Below are 12,476 nucleotides of genomic sequence, written 5' to 3'. Positions count from 1 at the left end.
TTAATCATAATCCTAAAATCGCGCGCGATTCGCGCAACTTGCTGGTAATAAAGAAAACCTAGCTAACTATATAGGCTATGATTTTTTTTCATTACACACAAAAAAAATATATGGGAAGGTTCTTGAATTCTTACACACCTAGGATTCTTGCAATCTTACGACATCATATAAAACATTTAAATATAAAACTATATAGAGCAACGGAAGTTTGTTAGATCGATCATAATAAACGGCAAGCAAGCTTGCTTGAGCTTACATATAGCCTCATGCAGTAGACACTCATACTCTGGTTAGTAGACGTATTCATGCAGCCCAATACTCGACAACTAATTCTCATGAGTGCAGTCTACATATACCTATTGCATATTATTAACCAGTAAAAATAAATAAAAGTATAAATTCTAAATTGAAATGCATTCAAAAATCGAGTACTGACGTGTATTATCGAAAAAATATTAAAAGGGTTTTCTGCTACATTCTTGTAACAACTACCAGTCAGTCACCTATTATCGCTAATTATTCGGAAAACGATGCAAGATTCTAGTAATCTTGGTTTAATAAAAATTAATCATTAATTATTTTGAAAAATTGTGCTGATTCGAGTAATCATCTTCGTTTAATAATCAGACCTCATCCAGCAAAAAGATATGGCTACAGAAAGTTTGTCTGGCATTCTTATTCCCTTGATCAATGATGAAGTCACATGATATATATATATATATATATATATATATATATATATATATATATATTATTATATTGATGGTGAGCTTCATAAAGGTTGTTTCTTGCCTTATACAAGAGTTCGTATACTGGTATAATATACGAGATCACATACGCAGAAAAAAACGAGAGATGTATATCAATTATTTGCTGCCTATTTATACGCTGCGATCTTTCAATGATTTTATTTTCGTATCGAATAGAAGAGAATGGGCAAAGCAGCTTGCCGGTGTTTTTGGGGCTTGTCTCTCTCACTTTCACTTTGTTTCATACACTCGATATCCACTTCTCATGTAATCTTCATTGCTTACAGTACTTCTTTCGATCTCCTTTTTGTCTCCTCGACTAATTATTACGATAAATCCTTTTTCATTTTATTGTCTTTCTTTCTTTTTATTTCATGCTTATCGATCGCAGGTTTACATCGTCTACCTCGGCCACGTTACCCGTAACCAAGATCACTATCTTACGTCCAAGAATCACGTTCGTCTCCTTAGTAACGTATTTCAGAGGTCTCGATTTTTTATTTTTTTTCTGCCGGAAAAAATGCATGCATATATAAATATAAATATATTTACAATTTATTTAATTGTATTTAGCGACGAAGAAGCGAACGAAGCGATGGTGTATAGCTACAAGCATGTCTTCTCGGGCTTTGCTGCCACTCTTAATGAAAGCCAAGCATCCATCTTAGCAAGTAATTAAATCTACATATATATCTTTTTTAATTTTTTTTTTCTTCGAGAAATTTATATAAATGGAAACGGCTAATTATATATACAGATACGATGGGCGTTATATCGGTTTTCGAGAGCAAGTTACTACATCTGCACACGACAAGAAGCTGGGATTTTATGGGACTTAACCTAGACTACAGTCAAGGAACTCCATTGCAGTTAACTCATGGCGAAGACGTAATTATCGGAGTTCTTGACACAGGTTTTCGTTCGTTCAATATCTTACCCACAAATTTAAAAACAATATTAAATTAAAAACTCTTGTTTTCTAAGTACAGTCCTCATGCAGTAATATCTAGCAAGTCGAAAAAACGAAACATCTCGATATAAACACAGACACACATAGAAGGCCTATGTAGTTATCTACATTTGCCATGAGTCTAAATAAATCAGTAATTCAATGTACAGTAGAACCTCGATAAATTAATAACCTTGTTTAAAAAATATTTTCTTCCAGCACCCCTATTCGGTAAAAACGTATTAAATTATCAGTTCCATAATTTAATATTTCTGTAAATTAATAGAATTTCGTTAGTCCCACCTATATTAATTTAAACAAGTTTAACCGTACGTACATGCATGTACAATCCTCCTACAGTAGAACCTCGATAAATTAATAACATCGATTAAATAATAGTTTATCTGGGCCCCGACTCGATGAAAACGTGTTGAATTATTAACTCGATAATTTAATAATTCCCTAAATTAATAGAATTTCTCTGGTCCCGACTGTATTATTTTATAGAGGTTTAACTGTATTTTGAATTTGAATTTCAATTTTTTCACAAATTTTTGTATATAATGTATGTATATATATGAAAAAAAATATTACTTTTTAATTGGGAATGAATTTAGGGATTTGGCCGGAATCTGCAAGTTTCAGAGAAGAACCTGAAATGGGGCCGATACCAAAGTATTGGAAAGGGGAATGCGTCGCCGGCGAGAATTTCAACCCTAAAAAAGCCTGCAACAAGAAACTCATCGGAGCTAAATATTACCTCACCGGATTCCAGAGAAGATTCGGTAGAATCAACAAGACGACAAACCCTGAATACATCTCGCCTCGAGATTATCTCGGCCACGGGACCCACACAGCTTCCACGGCCGCCGGAGCTAGATCCAGAGGCGCCGGAATATTCGGGTTCGCCAACGGCATCGCCCGCGGCGGAGCGCCGCGGGCCAGGGTGGCGGTGTACAAGGTGTGCTGGAACAGGGACTTCGCCGGGACGTGCACGGAGGAGGACGTCCTGGCGGGGTTCGACGAGGCGCTGCGCGACGGCGTCGGCGTTGTGTCGGCGTCGTTCGGGAAGGCGCCGCCGCTGAGGGAATTTTTCGGGTCGAGCGCCGATATCGGGTCGTTCCACGCCATGCAGATGGGGGTGAGCGTGGTGTTCTCGGCGGGCAACGGTGGGCCCCAGCCGGGGCTGGTGGGGAACGTCAATCCGTGGAGTATTTGCGTGGCGGCTTCCGATATCGATCGGAGTTTTCCGACCAAGATTTTGTTGGACGACGGTAGCTTCTTCGTTGTAAGTTTTTAAACATGGTGTATATATATACTGGGAGCGACTAAAACAAATACCATTTTTTTTCTCACTTCAATACCATCAACATAAAAAATAAATAAATAATAAATAGGTAATGATATTATTAGCCTTAATGAAAATCAATACTACATACAAAATTTGTGTGTGATTGATTTTATTAAGGGCATTAATGTCATTACTTATTTATTTTCTATTTTTTTATGTTGGTGGTATTGAAGTGAGAAAGAAACGGTATTTGTTTTAGCCGTCATCATATATATATATATATATATATATATATATATATATATATAAAAGAGGATGCGATAAATGTCATTTCAGTTTTTATAATGTCGTTTTGAATTTAAACGTGATTTTGACCATTTTTTAGTTTGAATTTGGCAAAATTCAAACATGGAATTTGTAATTTTTTGAGTTATGCATGACTCAGTGAACACTGCCCACAACTTTGATGGTTTAAATTATGTAATATTTAAAATGTAACTCATTCATGCATAACTTTGTCACCTGACATCCAATCCAGCTGATTCATGTTGGATTGGAAAGCTATCTCAAAGGCCTACGATTTCCGTCTTTTGAATTTTGCCAAATTCGAAGTAGAAAATAGTCAAAATCATTTTCGAAGTCAAAACAATATTAGTAAAATTAAAATGACATTTAACATTTCAGAAGAGAAAAAAACCATTCTTTTTTCGATGAAGATTGTAAGTTTCTTACATACACCCCTACATAAAGGGTATTTATGTGAGAATCTACAAATTGCAAGGGTAGATGTAATTATGGAAAATATAGGGGTTTTTTCGTAAATAAACTTTACATCAGGAGGTGATTGTAATTTACCCTAATTATTATATATATGTGCAGGGACAAGGTTTGATAACTAACCATATAAGTGGAACTTTGGCAAGAGCTAGAGCTTACTTTTTCGGCGGGTCCGTAATTCTCGTCTCTCCTCGTACTCGCCTCTGCGTAAAACCGTCATTTAAATGGCCTATAGTTGGTTGATTAATTGCAATTAAGTGAAATTTACGTACGAATTTGATATACAGGATTTGCAATTCGGAGAATTGGACGAATAAATCGGCTGCCGGCAAGATATTGATATGTTTCTCGACCGACGGAGATGTGAGCAGCGAGGATGCAGAGTTTGCAGCCGCACGTAGAGCCAACGCATCAGCGCTCATATTCGTGCAGCCGTTAACTATGCCCGTTGCTGCGGTTAGCATAATCCCGGTCGTTCGTATCGACATCGTCCAAGGCTCTAAATTGTATCTATTGCCCAAGTGAGTGTTTATATATTGTTCCAATAAATATAGAATTGTCGAATGCAATAAACCGATTTCCTTTTTTTTTTCAATATTTTTTCGAAGCTTCACGAAGGCGCAAATATTGCCAAGTGAAACAGCCTTCAAAAGGTCACCGGCGCCGGTGGTCGCAGATTTTTCTTCAAGAGGGCCGAGCTCAATTTCACCCGATTTTCTCAAGGTATATACGATAGATACATAACAATATATGTATATATAGTTACGTCAACGTAATATTTTTATTTTTATTTTTTTTAGCCCGACATTAGTGCACCGGGAGTCAACATATTGGCAGCATGGTCTCCGAATGTTGCTCCATCGGTTTTTTCGAGCGATCGCCGCTCCGTCGATTGGAATTTCGAGACGGGAACCTCCATGTCTTGCCCTCATGTCTCGGGTGTCGTTGCACTCCTCAAATCCGCGCATCCACGTTGGTCCCCTGCCGCAATCCGATCGGCCCTTATGACTACCGGTAACCACTTTTTATTAATTTTCTTCGCGGTTTTTTTTATTACACGTAAAATAAGTATGTACAGTAAAACCTCAATAAATTAATATTTCGATTAAATAATAATTTCTCTCGGTTGCGACCCGGTGAAAATGTGTTAAATTATTAACTCGATAATTTAATAATTCGCTAAATTAATAGAATTTCCCTAGTCCCAACTGTACTAATTTATAGAGATTTAATTGCACATATAATACGAAAACCCGAATATATATTCAAGTAATGTATAAAACAAAATTTAGATATATGATAGATTGATCATAAATAGGGCAAAAGAACACAAGTAACATCACTGAATAATAAATCTTTATTTGATTATGATTACATAATTAGGACTTATATTTATATGGGACAAAATTCTGTCAAGGAAGAAATGAATAAATACAAATTAAAATTGGCATCATTTTTTCGACAGCGTATAACAAAGACATTAACGGCGACGGCATACTAGTACAAGGATCGACAAAATCGTCCGACCCCTTCGACATTGGGGCCGGCCACATAAACCCGATCGGCGCCTTCGACCCGGGACTAATTTACGACATGACCACACGAGACTACATTCTCTTCCTATGCAACCGCGGTTACTCCGAGGATCAAATACAAACCATGGTTATTTGCCCGCTAGCCACACCAGCGAGATGCCCCGACCGACTCGAGCCGGACTCGAGCATAAACTACCCATCGATCACCGTCTCGAACCTCGAGTGCACTAAAACAATCAAGCGGACCGTTCGGAATGTGGGCCCCGCAAAAACGGCCGTCTACTTTGTCAGTGTTGTGAGCCCTAATGGAGTCGAGGTTGCTGTTTGGCCCACGATATTGATATTTTCGCCTCTGAAGGAAGAGTTGACTTATTATGTGACGTTGAAGCCGGTCAAGGTGGCTCGGGGTAGATATGAATTCGGTTCGATTACGTGGTCCGACGGGTTCCATCACGTTAGGAGCCCTATGGTGGTTCAAGTTAATACTAGGGGTGATGGGAATTATTATGAAGAGGGTTCTAGTACGACGGCGTATTGAATTTTCTTGATTTGTTTTGTAATATTGTACTATTGATGTTGTACTTCACTATTATTTGTAATAACTATTTACGGTCGTAACCCTGTGACTAATAAATCAGTAATTTCAATTAAATTAACAAGATTTTACTGAAAATCTTTACATAATTGCGTGATCTTATATAAAAAAAAAAAAAAAAAAAAAAAAACTTAAAATTCATATTGAAATATAACTTTTGTTTTTCATTTTAAATTTAAATTTAGTTGGGTCACACGTTTGATTATGTTACAACTTACAATGACTTCATTTTGATTTTTGCACAAGTCATTAACTTGTTCAATAAGAATTATATCATCCTCAGCTCATCATCACTAAAAAAATAAAATTAATCATGATAATAATAATTGTTTAATCTTTTTTAAAGCTGGAACTTAGCACCTATATAATAATTAAGTATTCTCTAAAGTTCATACACTATTCATCTAATTAGGGGTTCGTTCGATTACCTACATCATGCTAATTTGAATTAAATAGATTGAATTAATTCTATAAATTAATTAATTATTTAGTTAGTAAAACGTTCGATTCATTCTATTCGATATTATATTAAATATGTTAAACTGTGGTATTATATATAATTTGTTTATAAAACCTTTTATTTAATAAAATTAGCATACAGTTTGAAGGTACAAATTATTATTTTATTTATCTAGTAACCAATTTTAATTTAATATCAGGGAGAGAGGTGCTGTTAATTCGAATGAAATAATATCATTTAATAGCGGACTTTGATTTTCGCCGTGAGTTTGAAAAAAAATGTGAATTATGGCAACCGAACGTGTTTCTAGCCCCTATTATTTATTCAGTAGAACGTTATAGTAATAACCAAACGGGCCCTTAGTCGATTAAACTAATATTCAAGTGATTAAATTGATAACATGGAATTATTATTTTTTTATTGATGAAATATATAAAATTGGGAAAGAACAAAACAAATTTCGTAGTTAAGAGATTTTTTGCTCATTTTTGCATGCAAATTAAAGAATAAAGAATTTTCCATGTACATATATATATTTGTTTCCCCTTTTTTCTTCTCACCTATTAATAAATAATATAAATAAATAAATAATAAAATAGTGGAGATTTTTTGCTTAAGAGCTAAGAACACCGCAGAAAGTCCGCCAAGTAAACCCAAGTCCACTCACAAAAAAATCATCCCCGATAGGGACATTTTTGTCATTTACTATATGCTACATTAGAAAAGTCTTCCTTCACCCGCCGAAACACACAGCACAACTAAACGCGTCACAGATGACGCAATACCAGCCAATAAGGAGCCTCCACGTGGCGAACGCGCCCAATCGGGGAAGACTTTCATCAAAACAGCATCACAGGCGGGTGAAGTAATCACGGGGTAGATACGGAAATAGGAGAAAATATAGGGACTGGAAAGAAAGGAAAAAAAAAGACAGGTGTTGGCATTCGAGTAACCAATTTAAAAGATGAATCAAAACCCTCGACGCAGTCTCTCTTCCTTTTTTCTCTCTCTTCCCCCAAAAACCCAAACCCTCGAAAACGCTCTTTTTTTTCTCTCTCTTCTGTGGCGGCTGATACTCCACAGTCTCCTCCCTCGTCACTCTCTCCGTCGCCGGCTGTTCCTCCCCACTCTCTCTCTCTATAAACCGAGAGATCCGGTCGTTTTAGTCAGAAGCCATGGCCACCGTTGCTCCTCCGGCAGATCGTATCCTTTTCATAAAGTTTAATTTTTTTTATTTTTTTTCCCGTATGGTGTGATTTCTTTCTACTTTTTGGTTGTATTCGATTTGACTTTTGTGTTTTGGTTATGTGGCTGATTTTATATATGAGTTACAGCATGTGTTTTTGTTTATACGTATATAGATCTGAGCTTGTTTAGCCTGCTGCTGCTGCTGCGTTGGGGTTTCGGTTTTTATTGTTCTATGGTTATTTGTTCACTGCCGTCGATTTTTTCTTAGATTTAATTAGGTTTGCTATGTTTCTACCTCTTTTTTCTCACTCGTGCGTATTGAATCTGGTTTTATCTTTTTTTTTTTCGTTAGAAAGCTATTGAGGCCTGCATACGAAAGCCCTGTGGTTTAAGTTGAGCTACTTTTTGAATTATTTCTTCGTTTTTGCTTCGTTTTTTACTAGTTATATAGTTTTCATGAGTTTTGCTCACCATTTTAATTTCTTGAAACTGAAGCCAACTGTGAGACGTCTTAGTTTAGGATTTGGAGCATGTTTTTTTTTTTTTTTTTTTTTTTTTTTTTTTTTTAATCCAAGTAGGAAAATCAGGAGAAAATATGTATTCCTTTACTTTTCTCTTCTTTTAGAAGCTGCAGATATTATGCAGAAGTTATCTCTGGACTCGCAGGCTAAGACATTTGATGCCCCGGATGCCACTAGAAAGGTTCGTTTGTTTATTTGGGGTATTATTATTAATTTGATAGGCCATTTTGTTTGTTATGACAGACATGGCTAATACTTATTGAATTTGATGTGTTCTGCAGCCTTCAGTGGATTCTAACAACGCGGCTAACGGCGGGATTCAGTCAGATCGATCTGTGACGCCTGTCTTGACCGACTTCACGGATCCATCAATGTATTACGTTCAAAGTAGCTATCCTTCTGCATACTATTACGCTGGTACTGTTTTTGGGGTTTTAGAAAATTCGTTTTTTGTTTGCATGTATGTTTCAGTGTATTTGAATTGGGGTCTCTGTGTTACAATTAGTGGTGTTTTACTATGGTTTCTAAATTTCTACCTTTGATACAGGGGGCTACGAAGGGAGTGTCAATGAATGGGAGGACTACGCCAAATATATGAGCCAAGACGGAGCAGAGATGACACCAGTAATTTATTCGATTCTTGATCTGTTTAAAAGTTTCTTCAGTGATTTGCTCTTCATATATTGACTGATTCTTGTTATTTCAGGGGATTTATGGGGACAATTCACTTATGTACCACCACGGCTATGGATATGCTCCTTATGCTCCGTATTCACCAGCTGCCTCTCCAGTTCCAACAGTGGGGCATGATGGTCAGCTATATGGAGCTCAGCACTATCAGTACCCGACCCCTTATTTCCAGTCTTTATCACCAGCAAGTGGGCCCTACCCCACTCCAGCTGCTCCAGCAAAAGGTGAGATAGCAAACGCTGCCACTGGTGATCAAGCACCTTTGTCAGTAGATTCAGCTAATGCGAAGTCTAACGGCATTGCTAATAATGGGGGTCAGAAGGGAAACAACGGTTCTGCACCTGCAAAGTCAGCCTACCAAAATTCGGCTTTTAATGTGAATGGAACCTATGGAAGGGGTACTTTGCCTGGAGGAACTCCTGCATCTGGCTATTCTGGGTATGGATTTGATGGTTTACAGTCGCCAATTCCGTGGTTGGAGAACCCATATTTTTCGGATGGGCAAGCAAGGCCGTTAACTTCTTCGATGAATTCTTCCATTGCAAATGGAAACAATGCCCCTTCCTCTAGGAATCAGAATTACCGGCCACATCTAATGGTATGTTTGGAAATAGTGTCCCTTCAATGAATCTCTTCGTTTTTTGTATATCTGTGAAGCTTTCTGTATGATATTTTGCTCGTCTAAATGTGTTTGTTTTCTTTTCTTTTTCATCCGCAGGGTTTGCACCAACCCAGGCCGATGTCTGGAATGAACACAGCAAATGGATACATGAACAGAATGTATTCTAACAAATTATACAGCCAGTATGGAAATACATACAGATCTGGTATGGGCTATGCATCCAACGGTTACGATTCACGAGGGAACGGACGTGGCTGGATGGCCGTTGATAACAAGTACAAGCCCAGAGGAAGAGGAAACGGCTTCTATAGTTACGGAAACGAGAGTGTGGATGGGCTGAATGAACTGAACAGAGGACCAAGAGCCAAAACTTCCAAGAATCAGAAGGGCTTTACACCCGTGGCTCTGGCTGTCAAAGGGCAAGACACTCCATTGACTGTAACAGCTGAAAACGAGGAGAAATTGTCAAGTGTTGCCCCTGATCGAGAGCAATATAATCAGCCAGAGTTCTCTGTAACTTACGATGATGCCAGGTTTTTCATTATCAAGTCATACAGCGAAGATGATGTGCACAAGAGTATTAAGTACAATGTGTGGGCTAGCACTCCGAACGGCAACAAGAAGCTGGATGCTGCTTACCAGGATGCTCAACAGAGACCTGGAGGCTGCCCTGTTTTCCTCTTCTTTTCGGTTAGCATTCTATCCAAGACTTTGTGCTTTTGTTTGGTTTGTGATGTTTATGTTTGTGTACTTAACTGTTCCGTTTGTTATTTCAGGTTAATACCAGTGGTCAGTTTGTCGGTGTTGCGGAGATGACTGGACCTGTTGATTTCAACAAGAACGTGGAGTACTGGCAGCAAGACAAGTGGGTTGGTTGTTTCCCTGTTAAGTGGCACATTGTGAAGGATTTGCCCAACAGTTTGTTGAAGCATATTACTCTCGAAAACAATGAGAACAAACCTGTAACAAACAGCAGGGACACCCAAGAGGTATATTCTCGTAACTTGAGTGTCCTTGGTTTCTTGATTTGAATTTGGAGGAAATGTTTAAAATTAATGTTCGGTAAAATTTCCTTTTTACAGGTGAAACTTGACCAGGGGCTTCAAGTGCTCAAAATATTTAAAGACCACACGAGCAAGCAGTGCATTCTCGACGATTTTGAGTTTTACGAGGACCGCCAGAAGAGAATTCAGGAGAAAAAAGCCAAGCAACAGCAGTACCACAAACAGGTAATCTTTGATTGTCCTTTTTAAACCGATCTGTTTGCTAGTCTCCTATATTTATCTAATATGCCTGGTGGCTATTGTTTACAGGCTCAAGTATGGGAAGGGAAACCCACTGAAGAGAGGACAAATGGAGATCTGAAGTCTCAAAATCCATCCGAACCAGCATCCGACTTAGTCAAAGAAGTCACATCAGCTGTTCAGACCAACGGGGAGATCAAGGCCGTTGAAAATGTTGTTCTTACAAAATCAGGAGATAGTATCAAGACGGTAAAACCTGCTGACGTGGCGGAGAAGAAGCTTGTGGCGAACGGTATTGCAAATGGTTGCTAGTTCTAGTGACGTCGAAGGACCGGGCCCGTGGAATGAACAGAATTAAAGGGGCAGGGCCCATGAAATGGGCCCGTGGATTCCCATTCTTCCTCATGATGGGTATTGTTTTAGTGTCTAACGGGGTTTTCGTTTCGATGGTGACGGGTTTCGGGTTGTAGGGGTTTAATGTATCGTTTTTCTTTTTTTTAATCTTTTTCAATCTAAATCTCTTATTGTGGGTTTTTCTTTTATTTATGTTTTGATTATTGTTTTTTTTTTCTTATCTTTTTCATTTGTGGGAGTTAATGGTTCGATCTTGTAAAAGCTAGCCTAGCCTTGCATTTGTATCGAAAAGAAAGAGCGTAAAAAAGCAAGGTGGGTAGGGACTTTGGCATTATAGTTTTATTATCAATTTTGTTATTTTGTTTTGCATTAAAAGTTTGTCTAATTTATGTTGTGTAAAATGGTATTTAGAAGGCTCTTTGGTGTTGTAGTTGCAAGGCTAGCTTTAGTGATTTTGTTTTCTTCCCTCCTGTAATTTAGCAAGTGGTTTTTAATATAGTTTTAATCCTTTTAACTTTTGGTTAATTTGAATTATTATAGTATAAATGTTTAATATTAGATATATGCTTCAATACATACCAGATCACCGAAATTTTAGAAGTAAAAAGATGGATTACGAAGCCAACCGATTCTGCATTCGGTGTATGCCAAATTCTTGGTTCGTAAAAATTCAATTGATTTATCAAACCGAAGAATGCGTAAGTACCCATATCCTTTTCTTCTATAAAGGTTTCAGCTCGTATCATGAATAAGAGGACGGTTTTTTTGCTCAAAGCAAAATGCACTGGATAAACATATACTCCTTAATTGCATATGACATTCGTTTGGAAGTATTTTTAGCTTTCAACTTGGAGTTTTATATAATAATTAAGTATTGACTCTGTCTATGATTGAGTCATATTGGTTCTTAATGTTAGGGTAATTACGGCCTTACCGGGGTAATGTCAAATTACGAAAAACTCCTATTGTTTGTGTAATTACAATCACCGGTCAACTATGAATCTTCTTACACGTCTACCATTATAGTGTCAAATTCAACAGCATCTTTTACATTATGTGGAATGTTCTGTAATTTGTACTCGTTTTGTGCAAAAAATGCAGATTCAGATGACCATAATCTGATATTTTACAAGTCAAGAGACACTTCTTATCATCAGCTTGTTTCAAAATGTGGAGCTCAAATCAGGTAAAACGTGTACAAACAGAAGAATATTCCACATTATCTAGAAAATTCCACTAAATTTGACGCCACAAAACTAGACGTGTCAGAACTCAGAAGTTTCATACTTGAGGTGATATGTAATTACCCAAAAATAAGAGATTTTTTTTCCTAATTTTACCTTACCTCAGGGGTTGCCATAATTTCCCCTAATTTTTATTAGTCACCAGAATTAAACTCAAAAAAATTCTCTGAATAAAGAAAAAAAATTAAACTCAAAATTAATTCGTATCTAAATCAAAGTGGAAACCCAACGGACAGAAAATTAGCAATAGCGAAATT

At 37.3% G+C, this 12,476-nt stretch overlaps 2 protein-coding genes across 2 annotated transcripts; both read left to right on the top strand.

Annotated features, from left to right (window-relative positions):
- The first annotated feature begins 756 nt into the window (after window positions 1-756).
- Window positions 757-5,974, top strand: UNE17 (Subtilisin-like serine endopeptidase family protein). Its single transcript, XM_012987717.2, has 10 exons — window positions 757-1,016; window positions 1,141-1,235; window positions 1,323-1,420; window positions 1,507-1,662; window positions 2,316-2,986; window positions 3,869-3,936; window positions 4,054-4,287; window positions 4,375-4,489; window positions 4,567-4,780; window positions 5,232-5,974. The coding sequence occupies exons 1-10, from the start codon at window positions 933-935 to the stop codon at window positions 5,837-5,839; spliced, it is 2,343 nt and encodes a 780-aa protein (XP_012843171.2). The 5' UTR covers window positions 757-932; the 3' UTR covers window positions 5,840-5,974.
- Window positions 5,975-7,282: 1,308 nt separating this feature from the next.
- LOC105963227 (YTH domain-containing protein ECT4) lies at window positions 7,283-11,350 on the top strand. The gene is made up of 9 exons (XM_012987615.2): window positions 7,283-7,559; window positions 8,170-8,246; window positions 8,347-8,482; window positions 8,613-8,689; window positions 8,772-9,353; window positions 9,474-10,067; window positions 10,154-10,366; window positions 10,460-10,606; window positions 10,691-11,350. Exons 1-9 carry the CDS (start codon window positions 7,532-7,534, stop codon window positions 10,931-10,933), a joined length of 2,097 nt encoding a protein of 698 aa, XP_012843069.1. The 5' UTR covers window positions 7,283-7,531; the 3' UTR covers window positions 10,934-11,350.
- Window positions 11,351-12,476: the final 1,126 nt, after the last annotated feature.

The sequence above is a fragment of the Erythranthe guttata genome, chromosome 14 (genome assembly GCF_056151865.1).
Source record: "Erythranthe guttata isolate IM_541 chromosome 14, IM_541, whole genome shotgun sequence".
Taxonomy (NCBI): domain Eukaryota; kingdom Viridiplantae; phylum Streptophyta; class Magnoliopsida; order Lamiales; family Phrymaceae; genus Erythranthe; species Erythranthe guttata.
This window is presented reverse-complemented; position numbering and strand designations above follow the sequence as displayed.